At 38.4% G+C, this 22,179-nt stretch overlaps 1 protein-coding gene across 1 annotated transcript in view; it reads right to left on the minus strand.

Annotated features, from left to right (window-relative positions):
- The window catches only part of LOC136711995 (partitioning defective 3 homolog B), a 272,341-nt gene that overhangs the window by 106,426 nt on the left and 143,736 nt on the right, over positions 1–22,179 (minus strand). Inside the window, exons 13-16 of the mRNA XM_066688637.1 lie at positions 21,832–21,964; positions 16,056–16,191; positions 15,724–15,824; positions 8,312–8,356 (exon numbers count right to left, since the gene is read on the minus strand). Coding sequence (XP_066544734.1) covers positions 8,312–8,356; positions 15,724–15,824; positions 16,056–16,191; positions 21,832–21,964 — 415 coding nt within the window. The remainder of the gene's footprint in view (positions 1–8,311; positions 8,357–15,723; positions 15,825–16,055; positions 16,192–21,831; positions 21,965–22,179) is intronic.

A 22,179-nucleotide genomic window follows, 5' to 3' on the forward strand; every position in this document is an offset into this window, starting at 1 on the left:
GTGTGAGGTGGTTAGAGCTGTTATTGTGTCTAGCCACAATGATTTCTGTTCACCTTCTGAGAGACATTACTAGTGTATCCCACTCAGTCCAAGACAGAAAGGAAGGGAGGTAATGCTTCTTAGAAACAGACAGACCACATTAAAGGGAGACAGCAGATAAAACTTCCACTCACATGCTTTATGAGGGCAATGAGCTCAATCAAGGCATGTCGAGCATGAAATCAAGGCGTTTTTAGAAGCCACAACTTGATTCACAATCAAAACTCGTTGGCAATAATTAAACCTTTCAGGCTTAAATACAGCTTTGGATTCCTTGTAGTTTCATCAAAACTCTGCTTTAAAAAAACGAAGCTCAAGAAAATCCGACAGAATTAAAAAGTAAAGAGCAGAAAATATCTAGCTTGAAAAGAGGTTCAAACTGGGGGTGATTAAAGGACAAAAAGAAGAAGACAAAAGTGGCATTTTTGAAAGAATGAAAGCAAAAAACAAAAACAATGGGCATATTTGCCTATCGTATAGTCATTATGGGAGCTCTACTGTTCTTCTGTCACGTCAAGATTAATTTTGTGAAAAAAATGTCAGTTTTACAGAATGTTCACTGGGGAGGATGATTTAAAAGGTCAACTGTCACAGCAAAACATTTGTTACTGCAATTTAGACTTCCCAGCTGAATCACAGGTTACCACTGGTGATAGTACTTTAACTTAGTTTTTATCACTGAGAACCAGCTTGATATTTCCACCCAATTAATTTACTGATTTTTGCAGCCCTATGCACTGCAGAATGTTTAAAATAACTTCTCACTATTCCATCCAGAACAAATCATGCTTCTTTATATAGGTTTCTTTCTTTATAGGCCTTCTTCATATACGTACACATACAAATGTTATATATAGTTACTTTCTTTACTCCCTTGCTTGCATATATTTAAAATACAGACATATGATTTGATTGTAATAGTAACTACTAACAGAATCAATATACAATCAATAGACAATCAATACACAAGTTAAATTTCTTGAAGATAGATATATTGTCTAGTTACGAAAAGCTTTTTGGAAATCTAAGTATATCATATCATATGCTTTCATGTGATCTACAGCTGCAGTTGCATGTTCAAAATTTTTTAATAAACGAGGCAGATCTTACTAATTTATTAAAAAATTTTGAAGCAAGGGAAAGTCCTACTCGGAGAGACTGAGGGAACTGAACTTTTTCACCCTGGAACAGAGGAGACTACGTGGGGACTTGATCCAAGTCTTCAAAATCATGAAAGGCATCGACCACATCAAACCAGAGGAGCTTTTCCAGATCAGTAGGGACACACGCACCCGGGGACAGACATGGAAATTGGGCTTCAAGGCATTCAAAACAGAAAACAGGAGACACTTCTTTACACAGAGAGTAGTCACAATCTGAAATAAACTACCCAGCGATGTGGTTGAAGCTGAAAGTTTGGGAACATTTAAAAATAGTCTGAATAGGATCCTTGGATCACTTAGATATTAATGAACACCAAACGAGCATGATGGGTCGAATGGCCCCCTCTCGTTTGTAAAATTTCTTATGAAAAGGTTCTCTCATATGTAGAGAAAGAAGCACTTTGGGGCAACCACTCTGGATAAGTGTAACTGTTTTCTACAGACAGGGTACATGAGCTTTTTTCCTAAATAAATATGTTCCAACCGCAATTTGACCTCACCCATCTTTTAATTAGTAGTTTATTTTTCATTGTATGCATTTATTGATTTATTTTTGACTTTTTACAAAATGCATCGGAATGAATACATGTTCTTTTACTGAAATAATTATAAGTTTAAAAAAAATCATATAATACGTATTTTGTTTTCCAAGCTGTTGCAATTCTTTCACAAGTCTAAGGTTGTCCCAGACACAGTGTATAACACTCTGAAAAGTGACACAAGAACTAATGTAGACCTTTAAAGACCATCAGGATATCGCAAACTAGCTGCTGTGGAAAGAGAGAACTGAGAAGGTGAGCTGAACGACCGACATCTGTTGAAGCCAAACTTTACTGTCAAGTTCTGCTAAAGAAAAAGCTGTACAAAAGTCCAAGGCAAAACTAATCTGATTATTCAAAAACAGACTGGATAGGATCCTTGGATCAATTAGTTATTAATGGACACAAAACGAGCATGATGGGGCGAATGGCCTCCTCTCGTAAACTTTCTTATGTTCTTATTCACATTTGATATTGATCCAATTCTCTTTTGTTCCTTCTCATATTTTGATGAGATATTCCATTGCCAAAATCAACATGGTGGAGCCACCCTGGCTATCTCTTGGTCAATCTATATTAATCACAGACAGAGAGAAATCTCATGTACTTAGTTTATTGTATGATACGCCAAAGATATAGTGCATGGATAATTATTCAGGACAGACTTTAAAAGACATCTCGTAATTACAGATCACCTTTATCAAATTAAAGCTGCTGGTTGAAAGACCATTAGGTCACTTCTGCTGTAAGAGGGGGTAGGAGATATGGAGCTCTCTCATCAGTGTCTTAAAGTACTTAATCACTCATAAAAAATAGCTGGAGACAGCTTTTTAAAAACTTGTTACAAACTACTTAGTATTAGTAATGTAAACATGAGAAACTTTTTTGTGCAAACTGAAATGGATTTTGAATGAAGACGGAACCAGGTTTTATTTCCCAGACTTCTTACATGACTTTTTTGAGGGAAGCACAGTTTTCTTTGTTGTGGTGTCATAGATTTTTTAACAACCCCACCCTAATCTATTAAACAGAAAAGCGGAGCATGGACAGAAACAAAGCAGCAGACAAAAAAAATAAATAAAAAAAATTAAACTTTTGAAAGGATATGAAATAGAAACACGCACCAAACTTGTGAAGTTGCAGAAACAAAATGTGCATGTGACTGCTCTCTAAAATAAATGAGTCAATGCCATGGTTGAATCAATACGTGACTTTCAAGACAAACTCATTTAATCCATTCACAATTATATATATAAAAAATAATAATAATAAATAAAAACTGATCAGGGGTGTCGACTAAATAACATGCATGAAAATACATCTTCGGTTCCACATTGCCTGGGTTTCCAAATCCGTTTATTTCTGGTTTCTAGCAAAGTATAGTTTCTGCAAGCTACATTATGGAAGGATCAGGTTACTCTTCTTTTAGCAACAGAGAGTTTTGGGTGATGGGTAAAATAGACACCGTGGCAACAAAGCCTTGCTGTTGGAAATTCAGAAATAAGTAATGCAGGAGGGAGGCAACACCAACAACAGAGAAAATCTATAAATGTAAAATTTTAAATGTAAAGGAGCTGGAATTCTTCCCAGAGTCAGTGTTAAAGACACCTCAGGTAACATTACTTTCTGGAGCATTGCCAAGGAGAGCATGCAGGCTGATGCTGCTTAGTTTGCCCTCCACAGAGAAATTTAGAGGGTGCCTCTGATATATATATTTTTCCTCTCCCTCTCTCTCTCTCTCTCTCTCTTCCAGAAACAAGACTGAGGAAGAACGATGCTTGATTTATAATATGATAGTATATATGCGGTCGCTCAGCCTTCTGCGGAATCCTTAATCTCAAGAACCTAATGGGAACTATTAACAAAGGCTCAACTGAATAAACTGTCTGATGACTGTGTGTCTGCTTCACTGGGTGCCAGGTACTGTACTTAGGCAAGACAGTTACTGTATAATTCAGGATCTGTGGTTAACCACACATTCCTCTCAATCTCCAGCACGCTCTTCAACTCCTCAAACCAAAAACTGACATCAGCTCCAGCTCCGGCTGCCTCACTGTGCGCGATCGAAACAAAACACACGAGCAGTTTCCAAGCGCGGTTGTTCGCTCAGTTTCACGTTTTTGGGGGATTTCAGTGGTTTTGTTTTGCTTTGCTTTCCCATAACATCACTTCTTAAAACCTTAATATATAAAGAAAAGATAGTAACTACTGATCTTTAACTGTGTCAAGCATCTTTCTTTATTGCTGTAGGCTGATGAAAAATATATACATTTTTAAAATGCTAAAAAAATATTAGACTTAAGCATTCGAGTCAATGTTGAAGGACGGTGACCCATAATGCATCCGTGTTGGATGAAATAGAAGACTACCTTCCTAGCACTGAGCCTATAGACAAACTTGACTTGGAAAGATCTCCAGTGAGCAAACTGTACAATACAAATTCACTGAAAGAAATGTACAAAATTCTTTACTCTGTTCAGAGGTCATATTGTTCCATCTGATAAGGAGAATTTAATGTGGGACTTAATTAAATAATCATACCTAGTTCCTTCTACTCAAATCAGTGGTACCGCGCCTATTGTCAAAGACTGTTTCCAGCCAACTGAACAGTTAAATTAAAGTCACCTTTTGTCTGAACATACCTGCTTCAAGGCGATCAAAATACTGCAAATCCAGGGTGTAGTTCATTTGAGTCTCTTGATTGATTGGGTTATTTCTCAAACGTCTACCCAAATCAATCAGCCTGTTTATTCTGGCATTTCCATTAAAATGTCTGAATAAATTCTGAGCCATGCTGCTGGTATATTTCAAATAAATAAGGGGCAGAATTTTTTTTTCTCTCCTTCTTTAAAGCTGATCCTAAACCATCCTTCTTCTCTCACAGTGATAAGAAAGCACGCATAAGATCCTGTGGAGTCCACTAATGGCATAAATCAGTGACTTCAAGGCCAAATTAACCACAATAATCTCTCCCTCCCACTGGTTTTAGTGGATACATCACTCTAAGTACTGAAGCACAAGACTTGCACCCCCTGCAAACCGTCTTTCCCAACTGTCTGGGCAATGCTCCATTGGCCGATCTAATTAATACCCTGAACCTCACACTGCAGCACATGAACAAGAAAAATTACATTTTGGAGAAGGAAAGAAAAAAAATAAAATCAAAGTCTTCTTATCTCCCCATAACCTGCCTAAAAGATGAACTTCTTATTGAATAATCAATAACGGACAGGATTGGAGTTTGGACAGATTCGTGTGCAAGCTGAAGCGGGGGTGTAATTAGTTGGTGAAAGGGGATTTGCAAGAAAAGTTTATGAAGACAAAACATTTTTTTGTATTACTTCAATTGCTTTAAAGTAAATAAATTCATTTATAATCAAGGGCTGATTTATATATAGATAAATGAAAACAATGGTATCTCTGGCATTATTGTATCCACTATACAACATACATGAACACAATTTCAATTAAATATATAAAAAAAAATTGTCTTTACCAGTCCAGCCACGTCATAAACATTCCCCTTAATGTGTACCTTAAAAATGTATAACCTGGCCTGCCTTTCCCTGGCACATTCAACTAAGAAACTTCAGTTTTTCCACAAGCATCAAACATTGGCACTCTCAAATTTCCATGACTTAACTCGGGTAGGTTTCAAATGTATTTATTTTCTCTGGAAGCTGGGGTGTGTGGTTTGGGGTGTGGAGAGGAGTGCAGCCTCTGTCTTTGTTCCTTAATTTAAGACTTAAGTCTCTCTGTCCCAAACGCATGCATTGTAAGTGGCATAACAGATTTGAAACTTTCGGCGGTGTAGTATATTCTGCGTGCATTCATTTAAGACTAAGTCCTAGAAAATTTGCACCTTCCTTCTCAAATCCCACAGGGAGAGAAAACATCTTAAATGGAAACGCTTGGTCTGGGAAATACCCTTCAAGTGTTCGTTCAGAATACAACCTTGTTTGGATGTAGAAGACTGCACTACAAGGAAAATTATGAACGTATATCAAATTCTCTATTTAGAATAGCAAAAACGCATGTAGACAAAGTTGAGTATTTTTCTTTTCTTCCATAAATAGAGCAGGAATGATTATAGTTCTTAGCAGGCGCCCGTATCCAAGGCAACTTACAATTGTAACAATATATAATCATTTTTACATACAATTACCCATTTATACAGCTGACTGGAGCAATCTAGGTACAGTGCCTTGCTCAAGGGTACAACAGCAGTGTCCCCCACCTGGGATTGAACCACAATCTTCTGCTCCGGAGTCCTAGACACTAATCCACACTGCTGCCCGTGGAGTTTTTAGAGAGATTCTGAATGTACACAGATGAGCTAACAGCATGCTTCAGTCTAAACTTTACAATAGGGAGTGGTAGAAAGGAAATCACAAGAGCAAAGGTTACAGTTGGGTATACCAATTGCACAGAGCAGGCACTGGCACTAAAGCTGCACACACAGATAAGTGCTCCAGTTTTGCCTTGGTATAGCCTGACAGGAGGTTAGCAGAGACTTTCAAGATTAAGGTACGTTTAACCCTCTTTACTACAAAACGCAGCCAGGGATAGTGCACTTCCCAGCAGAGCACCTGACAAGATGCTCAGAGAGACAGAATCCTTCAAACAGCCAACCCACACGGAGATCTTGCTGCTTCTTCTTGCAAAATGCCTTTATCATGCCAATATGTCTACATCTCAGTAGCCAAGGAGGTTTTAGTAAGATTAAAATTAAGAAGAAGACAAAAAAAAAAAAAAGAAGCCGGGCTTTTTAGACCATCCTGCTAATTAAATATGTCAAAGCTCATAAAGTAGTATTCTGTAGCTTTATTAAGCGATGTGCCACTGAAATTGGCGTGTCAGCAATGCATTCGGCAGACTGTCAATAAACATTAGGCAGCACATCAGTAAAGGGAGAAAATTGATTGTTTTATTAAACATATTATTACGAGCGTTTACTATACTGACTGGAAAATCACCCAGGCAAAAGAAAAATGTACTCAATTACTCAAGCTGCCATTTAAGACTGCTACTGTTTTAAGGACAGAGAACATAACTGCACGTTAACAATCCCCAGGGTGAATGGAAGACTCGCTTTCTCTTTCCAAAATAACAAAATTCTAATATTGAAAAATATAGGGTTTACACACACGCTATGATAAATCAAACCTTACTGGTGTCTCACAAGTAAGAATTATTTTTAAATTATGTCTGCATTTTTGGTTCAGCTTTGGAGTCTTAATACTTTTTAAGTGTTGGCTCAGGCCCAGACACATACCGCAGTCAATGAGAAATCATTAAGCACATGTTTTGCTTTTCCTTCCCTGACACCTCTATCAACGTTACAGCAAGTTATTGTTCTGTGAAATGCAGACAAACAGATTCCTTTCCCCACTTTTTAATACTTGTTTTGTCATGAAATCATAAAAGCTCTTAGCAGGATTATGAAGCCAACCAGGATGCTGAAAATGATGTCAAGTTAAATAGCCAGAACGTCAGATTGAATTCCTGTTGAAAACTGAGGAATGGCAGATTAGACAGAACATAAAAGAATGAATGTTAGTCTCTAAACAAGATACCATATGGTAAAAACGTGTTCAGCTACCTTCAGGGCCACACAGGAGAAACAGAATTGTACACTGTCTAATCAATCAAGTTTAAACACCATGTAAACACCAAGGGAATACCAGGTTTACTAGGCTCCCTGTATCCTAATCCTAACTCCAGAAATGTCTCTTTTACATGCATGTGTGTGTGTGTAGAAGGAAGCCAGGATAAGTCTTTATATGGTATTAAAGATAGGGAAGGGCATAAATACACAACTCAAAACAGTAAGATCTTTATCATTGAGAATGCAGAGGCCGGGTTAACGCTCTCATCGAGGGGCCTTTGACAGATCTTGTGACATCACTAGGTGGAGGAGATGTTCTCCGCTGCCATAAATGAAGGGTCTATCAGACACAAAGAACAGCATCCTCTTGGCACGCATGGATATACTTAAGCAGTCAGTTAATGAAGCATTTTTTTAGATTTTTTTTTTTGTTTGTTATTCTGAGGTTCTTGTACATAGGTTTACCTTCACATCTGGTGCGGTTTTGAGTAAGTTAATACAATGTGCGGAGGAAAAAAAAATATATATATATGATTAACAACATTAATCCACCTCTCTAACTACTACCCTTTCCTTGTTAATGCAACTTTAGGCTTTCTTCATTCCAGATGGAAGAGTTATTGGGCTGTGTATCGCAGAACGAGGAAGTATATCTGTCAACACGGGCTTTGATTCTGGAGTGATTCAAGGCAGGGATGCAGTAGAAATCCACTACTGAAGCATCGCAGACCATTATTTCCTTTTATTTCCAGCCTCCTCCCCTTAAGTCCTGCAGACAGTTTTGCGAGTCTGCTATAAACGACTGAATTCTGCATGCATGCCGCCCTGCACACTGCCAAACATTAAGTCCCAATTTATCACCCAGAGATTTGGAGACATCCCATGCATTCATTAGAGCCCCTCCATCACTTGCATACGTTTCTTCTGTGAAAAGCTTACAAGGGCACAAATGAATTCCTTACCTGACTTCTGCCCAGCCAACGATCCAACGTTGCTTTCATCTGCCACTGGAGAGAGAGGAGGGGGTAAAAAAATAAATAAATAAGCTAGACACATGGATCAGAAAAAAGGAAAAAGTCAACAACTTTCAACTCAAGTTACCTTTTAACAACGGATAATTGCCTACACATGGTCAAATGTGTAACTGTGATCAATACAAATCAACTGCAAAACCTTTTCTTCTTTACATCTTTTGGAGGAGATAACATCTGACTCTGAGGAAACCCTTAAGAGAACCCCCCCCCCCCACACACACTGCTTGACTTCCATTATGTGTAAGCTACAGTTATTATAAAGACCATTTGATCAATTGGTGGGTTTCTTTTGCACGTTCTCAAATTACTCTGTTTAAAGACAACCTTCAGGGAAGCGCAGACGACCTGGTTCCAGACATTGATATTTTCTCGTCTTTACATCTTGTAAATTTGCATAAGATGGAGCAAGTGGGCTAGCTGCTAATATGGAGATATTTGTGGTGCAAATAAAAGTCAAGGCAAGCATTTCACAGACTGCAGAAGCACACTGAGGTATATCTGCAGAGCACAGCTTATACACACTGTATCGATCAAGTCCAATCATAATGCCAGCATCTAATGTATCTGCCTTTGAGTTTGCTTTGACTGAGAAAGTTGAGAAGAATCAGATTTGGTGGCTTTTCCTGGCGAAGCCCCATTAATCCTAAACCACATTAAATAAATCTGTGAAAAGAAATCAAATCACAAATGAATATTCCATGCTTTGCATAGGGAAGTCATACTTGCCCAATATTGTAGACATGAACTAGGTTTAAATGTATGCAAAGATTTTAATTTTCTTCCCACATATTGCCTCTTTTTATTTTTTTATTTTACCACAACCTCTGCCCTAACACAGAACAGATTTTGTTCCACTCCGGTGAAACAGCTTGTTTTTTAATTAAGAAAATATTTACACGAACAGCCAGGCTTCTGTATAATAACACGTCTGCGGTGCATCTTTATGCACAGTCCTAACCTATTAAAATGAGCACTCCCGAGAAAGTTCCTGCAGTCCTGTGGTATAAAGGTCTTCTGCACCCAGAACCCTGCCATGATACACAAGCCCAAGCAACCAGATACCGATGCGTTTGTGTCTGCTCCATTTTGTGCTTGACGTTTGGTCACAGTAAGAGGTTTATTTATTTATTTATTTATGTATTTATTTTAAATAAACGCTCCATCGCCTTAAATGACGATGCTGGGGAATTCTAGGAAATACCCTGAAACTCTATCCAGTCTACTTATAAAGGTTCTGTGGGTTTGACAAATATGCACATTGTTGTGTTTTGGCACCTTCATAGCCTTTAGAGAATGAAGTGTAGATTACAGATCAGTGCTAATCCAGAGTAACAGGATTTAACAGGGAAAGAGCGGCAGCTGCCAGAAGAATATCACCATGGGATACAATAATAGGTTTTCATTACATTGCAATTTCTTTTAAATAATCCTTTTCATTTTTTATGAGGTCAATTTCCCAGCAGAAGGGAAAAGGGGGGGTGAATACTCTGATATATTCAGATGAGGACTGGTTGGACGCTAGAATATTTTGCAAATTAAACTGGGGGAGGGGCATTCACACAGCATTTGGTCAACTTTGGGCCCACTCTGGTAAACAACGGCAGCCGCTCCAGATAAGAAACCCCCAAAATTCACCCTCTTTCCATCTATCTCTCAGGCCCAGAAATCGAAAGAATAATTAAAAGCTAGATGCTATCGCTTCGCTCAGACACTAACTGTTCTTATTCCTGGGCTGCACTGGAAACTGATATGAAATGCGGTTTCAGAAATTATAGAAATTCTATTAGGAGGGTGGGGGGGCGGTGGGTTGGGGGGGCAATGTAACTGACTGAGTTTATTGAGGGAAATCTAAGTATAAGCAGGTCTGTCAAGAAACCTTGACTGATATATAATGTTTGATAGGGACCTCCTAATTCAATCATCTGTTTGCTTGTATTCATCAGTCAAATCAATACATTTTAAAAGCATTTTCTGGAGATGTACATTAACAGAGATCCTGCATGCAGCTGTTATTCTACAATGAATTAATATACTTTTGTCAGTCCAGTCCTTTTCTGTTATTGTGGACTGCCTTACTTTCATTACTAATTGAGAGGCATGTAGGCATGTTTGTAGGCATCTGAAGTAGGCAGGATTGTTAATATTAAGTTCTAAAAATAAGGTTTACTCAAGTCACCGCTTCAGTTTCAGAAGCAAAGATGTTTAACAACCCCTACCTACAGCAACAGGGATTATGGAGTCATTTTACACATCAGATAACCCCCTGCTATGAGAACTTCCCATGGTGGCCCATTTAGTGAAATTACAAAATGATGCATTCACTTGTTTTTTAACTTGATAATTGAATTAAAACTCAAATGCTGAAACTGAAGACTTTTAAGGGTGAGATAAGTTACAGTAAAGGTGAAAGAAAAAACAATATGTCAATTGTGTAAGGTCAATTTGTGCAATTGAATTAATTTAGGTTAGCCACAACAAAGGGATTGAATACTTCTGCAATCATTACTTTCTATTTATACGTCATATTCATTATCCGTTTACTTCTTTCTTTTTGTTTTTGCTTTGTATGTGTGGAGTAGGTCATTTACATAACACATGAACTCCTACTTCAAAGTGTCATGTTGCTTTAAAGCAACAAAATGTGAAAACTGTGGAGGGTCCGAATACTTTTGCAAGGCGAAGTTTGTTGATCTCTGTGGAATCTCTGGAATAATATTGTTGATAAATAAGTAAACTAAATGAATCACAGAATAATACAATTTCAATTGAACGTCTACTATAACTATATAAGTAGGTTTATCAAATTGGCATCTTGTTTAAAGCTTTTTTTCTTAGAAACATGAACACAGTTTTTTTCCAACAGACTTTATAAACACAGGCCCAGAGAATTATAATCAACATCTGTTTGAAATGATAATAATGCATTCATTATTGTTTCACTTTTTTCTGTCTTTGGTTTATCGGTGGTGGCCTGCCTTCCACGCTGTCATCAACAGTCGCCAAACCATTTGCCTCTCTCATTGAACCGAGTCAGGTCTATTAATGGGGAAAGGAGCTGAAGTGTCCGGGCTATGTTGCTTATGCGAGGTTTATTTTAGTCTTTGTGCAGCGCCTGTCTGGAGATACTCATCTGTTAAAAATAAACAAGGTGGACAGTTACAAAAAAGTTGTTTGAAGACCAGAGCAAGCGCACAAATGGCATGGTTTAAAACAAGCACTACCACCTTGTTAACACCTAAAATGGAAGGCTTTCCCCCCATGCATCATTGTCAGTAAAAACATTAAAGTTAAGATAAAGAGTGGACAATGCTACCTGACTACAAACAGAGAGAGAAGGGTTTCTTTTTTTTCCATTTTAAATAGCACATCAACCTCCAACCCGTAGCCATCATACCATTTCCGATATCCTACATATATCAGCCATCTCCTGGACAGATTAAGTCTGGTCTAGTGAATGTATCCGTTCTTTTACACTAACCCAGCTGAATACATATTCAATTTCCCATTGAATGCGACACGATTTGCGATTTGCAATGCGGTCTGGATTGTAGGTATCAATTAAAGCAAGAAAGATAATGCGCGTAATGGACAAATGAAAGGACTGAAAACACTAAAACAAAAAAAAAGGGGTTCCAGCGTAAAACCATGACGGTTGGGCAAAGGGTTTTGCGTTTGGTGTCTCTAAGCTGGAGGCAGACTGTGCTTGGCTGCGTATTCGCTGGAATGATCCATGAAGGGATGCCTAAGATTCTTCCTTTATGCGGCAAGTTAGCTCTTTAATTTACCTAATTCCCCTCAACTGAGATTTACAAGACTGCCTTTTTGTCTAAACAGATTAGTTTCCCTTTTAAGCCCGGGATAGATTCAGCACTATAAAAGACGGATGGAAGACGCTTCCTCAGCAGACACCAATCAATTCTCCGCTCTCATTCTTTGGAGACTCCTGCGGTAGTCCAGCCCTAATCGCACAAGCTGGCAGTCCCTAATGGCTTTCAGTGCTCTTACCCGCCCTCCTGTCCTCGCCTCCCCAGCCTGCCTTGATGCACATAAGAAATTGAGGCAGGATGCATGCTTTTGATTCATTACAGAATAAAATGGGTCTTTCCATTTTCTTTTTGTGTTGTTCGGTTGTGTTTGGTCTTGGCACACACATGAAAGACAGCCTGGTAAACAACTGAAGCAGAAAGCAATGCATCCTTAGAACACATAGCTGCACTTTCTTGGACATGCATGATACAGCAGTTGGGCCTGAATAACTTAAAGGCAGTTAGCTACTAAAATAATGTGAGATGATACAAGTGCTCATAAGGAACAGTTTATTAAAAAAAAAAAAAAAAAAAAAAAAAAAAAAAAAAACTATGGAAAACAAATATTCAAACACTGCATAAGCATGATTTGAAAGCTCGGCCTCAGCAAGAGAAGTAATCCGGATGCTTATTGTGGCTTTATGCTGCATCCTGGCATTAAAATGAATGGCTTAATCATGAAAGGGCTTTACTTGGAATGCTGTAGAAAATAAATCACTATTGCAGTCAGATGACATTAGACTGAAATGTGTTCCTCAATGCTTTTCTGATGATTTCAGTGAATTTTCTGAAATTTCTCAAATTGCATAAATAAATAACTTATTACATCAATAAACAAATAAATAATTGTCTACATTTTGCAAAGCGTATTGCTAATTTAAACTGAATGCTGATATCTTCAATCAAAGGCCACTATTTTCAGCCTGGCAGGAAGACAGATGCGAGATTCGTATGCAGCTTCCAGTTTTGCAACACGAAAGAGCCCGGACAGAAAAAAATCGAATCATTCTCGGTGGTAAACGCTGTTCCAGTGGGTTTTCAAAACTTAATTTCGTAGAGAATATTTCTGAAATAAAAAGTGCCAGACATGTCCCCTGTAATGAAATACAATCAGTCCTTTATCAGTCACAGTGCTGAGACATCACGATGAAGGTACCCGATATGGAAACCTAATGAACTGTAATTGAAAATCTGCTGCATCCAGTGTTTTAATAAAATGAAATATTCCTCACTCTGTGTCTAATGAAAAAAAAAAAAAAGTTAATAGGGTCATCCTTAGCTAATATCTGGAAATGTGCTGCAGTATTCAATTTTTATGGTGTGCATTCAATTTTTTAGAAAGATCAACCCATCAAATCCATAAAACAAATCACTACCAACTACTAACATTTCCCTTCTGGAGCTTTCCAGTCTCTCACAGAAATAAAAAACAAGTTTGCTTTTTTAAAATATTTATATATACGTTTTCTGCTTCAAACAAATACAATACATAAAATAAAAACTCATCAGCAATACTGCTTTCACAGAGCCATGCTCTAAAGCAGTAGTTGTGAATCTGAAAACACATTTCCTGCACATTCGTGTCCTAAGCTGGGAGGTGGTTGTGATTATTGACATATGGGTTCATTCGAGAGTCTCACAATCACTGTTACAGTCTTAACCTCAGGAACATATTTGTTGGATGTGGATTTTTATGATAATCTCAGAAGCCTCCATGTAATTTTAGAGTAAGTTACAGAGTCCTCATTTAAAAAAAAAAAAAAAAAAAAAAAACACAGCATAAACAGCATTATGCTTTACTAGGTCTTGATACAACCATTTAAGGAAGGGGGCTGTATCTTGACCATTGTGAAGTGTATACGATTTATAAATACATGGTCTGTCCCACAGAGCTGCGGTCTGTCTGATATGACTCTCAGCTGCTGGAGAAGTTAACAGCTATAACAAGCCATAGGTGTTTCTGTTCACAGAGTCCTGGCAAAGGGGCTTCTCCGTCACAGCATTTACCAATCCTCATCCTTGGGACCCACTTTCTAGTTTTTATTCCACCCAAAGTCTTATTTGCTTAGACAAATTGAGCCTTATTTTCTTAATGATCTAACTTTGCAGACCCCCATCGGCCTACAGAAAAATCCTGCACTAATTGTGTTGTTGCAACTACATCGAACACACAGAATGGTGTGCGGTCTGTCCTGAACTCGTCTGATACACCGTTGTTCTCTTGAATCTGTCTGACTCCTAATACGGTACCAATTAACAGTGCTCAGATACAGATGGTAATTATAATGTATCAAATACTGCCGTAATAAGCATTGTCAATGCGATGATGTGGAAACCCTGGTTTAGCACTCGAGCCACCCATTAAAAACATCTGCCAATATCTGAATAATAATAATAATCATAATAATCATAACAATCATAATATAATAATAATAGCTACATTACTAAGCAATTTGCCAGACTTATTGGTAGCATTAAAAGCATTTTATTTATATATTATTTAGAATCATATGTATTCATCAGTCGTCTTTTGGCTTTAGGATACCAATCATGTGGCTTTAGTTTACAGATTTCTTGTAGATGATTGTGTTATAACTTTTAATTATGTTTATTTTATACAAAACCGATTTTTTTTTCTCCATCATTAAGGTAATATCAAAGCAAATTTTACATTAGAATTAATTTAATCACCAACATGTCCAACTACAATCTATACAACACATCTTCCCCCTGACTTTTTCTATTATAACTTTCATGTTAGTGATCCCACTGAGGGGTAACTTAGTTAAAAAGAATAAAACATTCAGAAGTGTTTGTTAAAATGTTGTCATGCTATTCCAAATTGTTGCAAGTCTGGATCAAATGCAGCTCAAATGGAAGTCCCCCTGCTCCTTTATTAGATTTGCTTTATTTTAACATCCAACACAAATTAATTGTATTATAGCTAAGTGCCACATTGATCTAAGTTTATAACGTGCACTTAGGTCTGTCAGTTGCCATTTAATATCAAAAGGAGATTTTTTTTTTTTCTAAGTGGTTGTTTTACCCCCTTTTCTTCAGAAATAAAAAGCGATAGAAAAATGCTTTCATCGGATATTGAATTTGTTATTTTTCATGTTCAAGTGTTCAATGTTTGTAATATCTGAACTGAAGACAAAGTTCCAAGCATTTCATTTCAACACCGAGCTATGTTGAAGCCACAGTGCCCTAAGATTGTTTATTGCCATCTTCTAAGATAGAAAGTTTATGTTTATCCTTGCTCTTGGCCGTCTTTAATAACGTACCCTTCTTTACTACATCCTAAGAATGTACCTTGTTTGTTTTGTGTAAATCTTTGATGATCTGAAGTGGTGTATTTAATCAGGGGTACTAGAAACATATATATATATAGATACACACATATAAATCGTTTCTAATATAATAGAGGAAGTGTCTGTTCATTGTATTATAACTATTCAGAACTCTATTTCTGTATTGACAATCCAAATCTATCTTAAGAAGCAGTGTTTCTGACCAAGCGTCTGCAATGCTCACCCATATCCATGCTTCTGGAGGTCTTCACATGGCGGATTTCAGGGTGTGAAGGGTCGGGGTGTGAATGTTCATTCAAATGTGGCCTGGGTTCCCACTCCGAACTGTGAGAAAATAAAAAAAAACGGTAGTAGATGTTCATTTTGGGCCGCTTCGCTCTGTTTGACACACATTGGTATAATGAGATTAAACGAGCTAAATTTACACTCAGGACCTTCTACCTATAAAGATGACATAGGATTGGCTTCTTTAAGATATATCGGTGTAGAAATATTTCTGTGAATTACTATTGTAAATAAGTAAAGAAAATATGGAAATAGGGCGCTCTTCGGTACCTCTTCATGGGCTGTGACTGCTGGGGAGCCTTGGTTTGTACAGGATCACCATTTAGACGGAGGGGAGAAGGGAGATAGTAGTCTTCATCGTCATCCGTGTTGTTGTCGTACCCTCCGTTCATCAGCTCGTTGGGTGCTGGTTAGAGGATGGAAAAAGGCAAATGTTAGGAAGAGACACGGCCTGCGCTCCAGCAGAGGCCTGAGGCAGGGATGCAACGCACATAACCAAGTCAGGAAATGTTTATCTTGCTAGGAGTTCCCAGGATCAAATGGATTTAAAACCTTGTGGCTCATCTTAAATCGACAGGTCAGGGATATAAAAACCAAGGTCACTTGCTGTTCACTCAAGATAGAGTTTGTGTATTTATTTATCAGCACTTAAACAGCACAAGCTGGTCTTTACACAGCCTGGAGGAGGCACCAATCGATGGTCACACTTTTGAATTCATGCGGGTTAGGATGGGTTACATGTTACTCGATGAGGCGCTTTTTAAAGACTTTTCCAGGCCCTGAGTTTTATAGCAGTTATGTGACTGCCATGATGTCTGAAGATAGAGCTGCTAGTGTATCAGAAATGCATCGGCAGCGTACTGGGGAAAACAAGAGAGGGATTTGGGGATTCCTGAACACGGGCGAGGTTTGGAGCTGCTGTCTTTGTAGGGTAAACGAGTGCATTGCACACACTGCTTTAACCTCATTTGTATTACACACTGCCGAGTTGTGGCTGTCTGGTGCCAAGTGTCACTTCCATCTCTTGCCTTGATCGTGGCATAACCTGACAAGAGAAATGCTAATAAACTGCGGCTCTGGGAAAGACGATTAAAGGGCTCGGCTGATATTCTAAGCAACTTCTGTAAATAGCAGCCATATTTTAGCAATTGGTGATATTTTATGTGTTTTATATTTAATAAGTATGACTAATTAATAGTGTGTGATTAGTGTACAAAACAAAACAAATTAACTACACTAATAATGAGTTCAAGATAGATAACAAAATAAAAGGCTGTGGATACTGCAGATGAAAGCATTTTCGCATTCAAAATACACATAGTAAAGCCGAGCAATAATCAAAATCAGCTTGGCACTCATTTTAAGAACATTTGCCATTAGTATGTATACTCATCAGCTGGTCTTAAATGTGTTTAATGTCAGGAGAGATTTGAGTTAATGGTCCCAGGGATTAAACTCACTGCTAAAACATGAACCTGTAATCTCTTCTACACGCTCACACAAACATGTGAGTTAAGCACACTTGCACTGGACGGCTCTCTTGCCATGCTTGAGGAAGCAGTAAAACATTCGACCATATAAGTATATATTTATTTATGCATTTATTTCCTGAGCAGAAATCTGCATCTCGGACCATCAGTTTTATAATGTAAACTGCCATGCTACTTAAAAGCAACTCATTTACGAGTGTGATCAAATGAAAAATTTCCCCTTTTAAATGAGCATTTACATTACACAGTTCTTTCTTTGGAAGAGCAGGAGAAGTCAAAGAAAACGAAGAATGACACATCAGTGTTTTTCAAGATCTGCAGACAGAAATTTTTCCTTTCCTTGGTATTTGCTATTTAGGTGGTATAAGTCGCAAATGATAAACAGACATACTTTTTACCTCATAACAAGCTGCAACTATCATGATTTTTCAAGATATCATTCTCGATTCAGTTGGCTGGTTATAATATATCCATGTCACACTTCTCTTCTGCTCATACTACATAGATGTATCCGGTATAAATGTGATTTATCACTCCTCTGCACACTGCCTAAAGCCTATCTTTCTTCATCCGAGCCAAACTGTTGTTCAAGGTGAATTTACATAAACATCTAAAATAAATATTTTCAACTAAATACTCCCCACAGACAGTTATCTATTGTGTTATTTATCTATTTCCCTATATATGCACAAAATATATATCATTAAAAAAAATGACACTTCTCCTGAACGAATGTAATGGATCAATATCTCACTGTAGCATGGCAAGACTCTTAATCACAGATCTGGGTCTACCGAAATGTTTTGCATGGGAAATTCACGATTAAGTGTCCCCTGTTCATGTTGAACAATGTACCAGCTTTTACAGGACAGGCAGGGAGGTATTATTACAAGAACTGGAAGGTTCTGCTCAATACAGTCTGTAATTGAGAGTTCTCGACTGGATTAATATTGGCCTGATCTCCGAGTAATTTGCACTTGCAGAGTAGTATTATATCTGAAATTCCCTTGCTTGTTGTTTATGTGTGTTTTCCTGATTCCCTGACATCTTCTCTTTACAGATGTCAAATTGCCATGCACACTTCAAACTACAGCAAAAGCTGACAACACTGAGAGAATGAGAGGCAATTGGAGATGTTTTTTTCTCTTTCAGGTTGCACACAATTGTTTGTATTGTGAGAAAAAAACAGGAAAGTATTACTTATGTCTCAGTTTACCCAGTTTTCAAGTGCCACACACATTCTATTCTGAGGCAGACTTTTAAATGATTTGTTTAAAAGGTATTTAATGCATCTCAGGAACTGCGTTTTGAGCAGTGTGACTACTGAGAGAGTAGGGGTGTACACTTTGTAGCAACATCAAGTTATTCTTGTCTGTGTCTAAGCAAAAGAGACAAAATCAAATTGAACAAAATGCAAACAATCAAATAAGCAAAAGGAAAGAAATAGTGTCTTGCACATTTTTACCCTGAGTCAATACTTGGTAGAACCACCTCTGGCAGCAATTATAGCTGTGAGTCGTTTAGGGTGAGTCTCTACCAGGTTTGCACATCTGGATTGTGCACTATCCGGCTAAATTTGTGGAGTAACCGAGGTATTGTTAACACATGGACAGTTTCTCCCATCTCAGCCATGCAGCGCTGTAGGTCTATCAGAGTTGTCATTGGCCTCCTGGTGACTTCTCTGACCAATGCCCATCTTACCTGGCTACTCAGTTTGGGCAACTGGTTGCACCTGAGCTTATTTAGGAATGTTATGGTAATTGATTAGTTTTTCTCCCATATCGAAACTGTGGCGTTGAAAAATCAGGCACTGATATTGTTTAAACTGAACAATGACAGAACCCCAGACACCTTCAGGGCTAGACTATCTTTAGTAACAAAAAACACAAACACAAGTAGAGGTTCAAATCAGGACAGCATAAAGGAAGTACCATTATAATAATGAAAATGTTGCAGATATCATTACTTAAAATATAATAAAACCAGCTCCTATAATAGCTCCTGCCTTGTTCAAACTCCCTGAAAATCTTGTCTCTGTTCTTCATTATTGTGTTTAATATTTTCGGCAAACTCCATTCTTCAGATGCTTGAATTTGGTTTTCTGCATTTGAAATAGTTAAATAATTAAAGTTTTTGCTAAATGTTGATCACTTTTCGATTTTTGTTGCCATTCTCATTCTACAGGACGCCATAATAGAGCATTTTTATCCAGAAAACAATCCGTCTGGAATATAAAAATTGACAAGGAATATGCTATAAACCAGTCAGTTTTAACCAGAATAATTTCCCATTGAAACCCATTTTATTTAGGTCGGGCCCTGCCTTTTCAGTACATTTTAACAGAGACATGTTCTCACAGGATCTGTTATAAGAGGAGTGAACCTGTGTGTGCGTGTGTGTGTTCGTGTGTGTATGCGTCTGGCTTAGATATGATAATATTTAATCAGCATAATGCTTTCGAGGTCAAAGCTGTTCATCAGGTAAAAGCTGTATAGTGGTATCTGGAACACACTGTTTGTTTTGCATTACCAACAGTTTGCTTCTGCATTAATATCCCAGATAGACCCAAAATGGTAGTTGCTCAGGTAAACTGAGATAGATGCCCTGAACTGGGTTTCCATGTTGTGCTCATAAAACATCAATGGTGCATCAGTGGAAGACGGACTCATGAAAGAAGTTGGAAATCCCACCCTCATGAAAAGCGCCACCCAGCTTCCACCTTTTTTTGCTGAATCACACCAGACAGTGTGAAACATATAGCCTCTTACAGTCAAGGAATCAAATGGGAGCATCAGTGACACACCTACTGTATAATTATAATCAACTACTTTAGTTACCTTTTTTGTGTGTGTGTGTGGGGATGCAAAGAAAGAAAGACATGCTCTTGCAGATTTTCATTTTGGGGGAAATGTATATATTGAGGAGATTGTCTCGGATTCTGTATGTGTTCTTCCTTCTTTAGGTTTAATATATAATTGTCTGCATTGTATGTTGGTATAGAAAGCTTCACCATATTGCAAAGCAACGCAGGTCTTTTGAGTGAAATTATATTTATACAGTGAGGGAAAAAAGTATTTGATCCCCTGCTGATTTTGTACGTTTGCCCACTGACAAAGAAATGATCAGTCTATAATTTTAATGGTAGGTGTATTTTAACAGTGAGAGACAGAATAACAGCAAAAAAATCCAGAAAAACGCATTTCAAAAAAGTTATAAATTGATTTGCATGTTAATGAGGGAAATAAGTATTTGATCCCCTATCAATCAGCAAGATTTCTGGCTCCCAGGTGTCTTTTATACAGGTAACGAGCTGAGATTAGGAGCACTCTCTTAAAGGGAGTGCTGCTAATCTCAGCTCGTTACCTGTATAAAAGACACCTGTCCACAAAAGCAATCAATGAATCAGATTCCAAACTCTCCACCATGGCCAAGACCAAAGAGCTGTCCAAGGATGTCAGGGACACGATTGTAGACCTACACAAGGCTGGAATGGGCTACAAGACCATCGCCAAGCAGCTTGGTGAGACATGTACAGGCCCATCTGAAGTTTGCCAAGGAACATCTGAATGATTCAGAGGAGAACTGGGTGAAAGTGTTGTGGTCAGATGAGACCAAAATCAAGCTCTTTGGCATCAACTCAACTCGCCGTGTTTGGAGGAGGAGGAATGACCCCAAGAACACCATCCCCACCGTCAAACATGGAGGTGGAAACATTATGCTTTGGGGGTGTTTTTCTGCTAAGGGGACAGGACAACTGCACCGCATCAAAGGGATGATGGACGGGGCCATGTACCATCAAATCTTGGGTGAGAACCTCCTTCCCTCAGTCAGGGCATTGAAAATGGGTCGTGGATGGGTATTCCAGCATGACAATGACCCAAAACACACAGCCAATGCAACAAAAGAGTGGCTCAAGAAGAAACACATTAAGGTCCTGGAGTGGCCTAGCCAGTCTCCAGACCTTAATCCCGTAGAAAATCTGTGGAGGGAGCTGAAGGTTCGAGTTGCCAAACGTCAGCCTCGAAACCTTCATGACTTGGAGAGGATCTGCAAAGAGGAGTGGGACAAAATCCCTCCCGAGATGTGTGCAAACCTGGTGGCCAACTACAAGAAACGTCTGACCTCTGTGATTGCCAACAAGGGTTTGCCACCAAGTACTAAGTCGAAGGGGTCAAATACTTATTTCCCTCATTAACATGCAAATCAATTTATAACTGTTTTGAAATGCATTTTTCTGGATTTTTTTTGTTGTTATTCTGTCTCTCACTGTTAAAATACACCTACCATTAAAATTATAAACTGATAATTTCTTTGTCAGTGGGCAAACGTACAAAATCAGCAGGGGATCAAATACTTTTTTCCCCCACTGTATACATAAAACATAAAGACTATCCTATGAGCTCAGCAAGCTGTCACATTTGCATTTCACTAACATTCCCATTCCTGTTGCATGAGATCTTAACCAAGAAACGTGCTTTTAAACTATTCTCTTTAATATAGAGCATGTGCAGAATGACAGGCTCTTAAACACGGGAAAAAAGAAAATAAATACTCACCATGGAACATGTCATAAATACTGTTAGTAACCATGACGGGTTGGAAAGCGCCATCGATGGGTCTGTTGGCTGCCTGCTGGGCTTGACTGCTGTCAGCACCTCGTTTCTGAGAAGTCCAGTTCTCAGAACCCTCCTGTCCAGGAAGAAAAACACAAACACTCAGTGGGGATCAGCAGTCGGATTAAAACGGGCCCCCCGTGACACAGAACTCTGAGAGACAGGCCAGGTGCCTTCCTGCAGCCTGAGGTTTGGGTCTCAAGACTCCTGAGAGGTGAGTGACTGGAATACATATCGACTCCTGACACGCTGCCAACATTCGGGCCAGCTCTAATCGCTGGCTTTGCGGTG

This window comes from Amia ocellicauda, chromosome 16 (assembly GCF_036373705.1).
Source record: "Amia ocellicauda isolate fAmiCal2 chromosome 16, fAmiCal2.hap1, whole genome shotgun sequence".
NCBI lineage: Eukaryota > Metazoa > Chordata > Actinopteri > Amiiformes > Amiidae > Amia > Amia ocellicauda.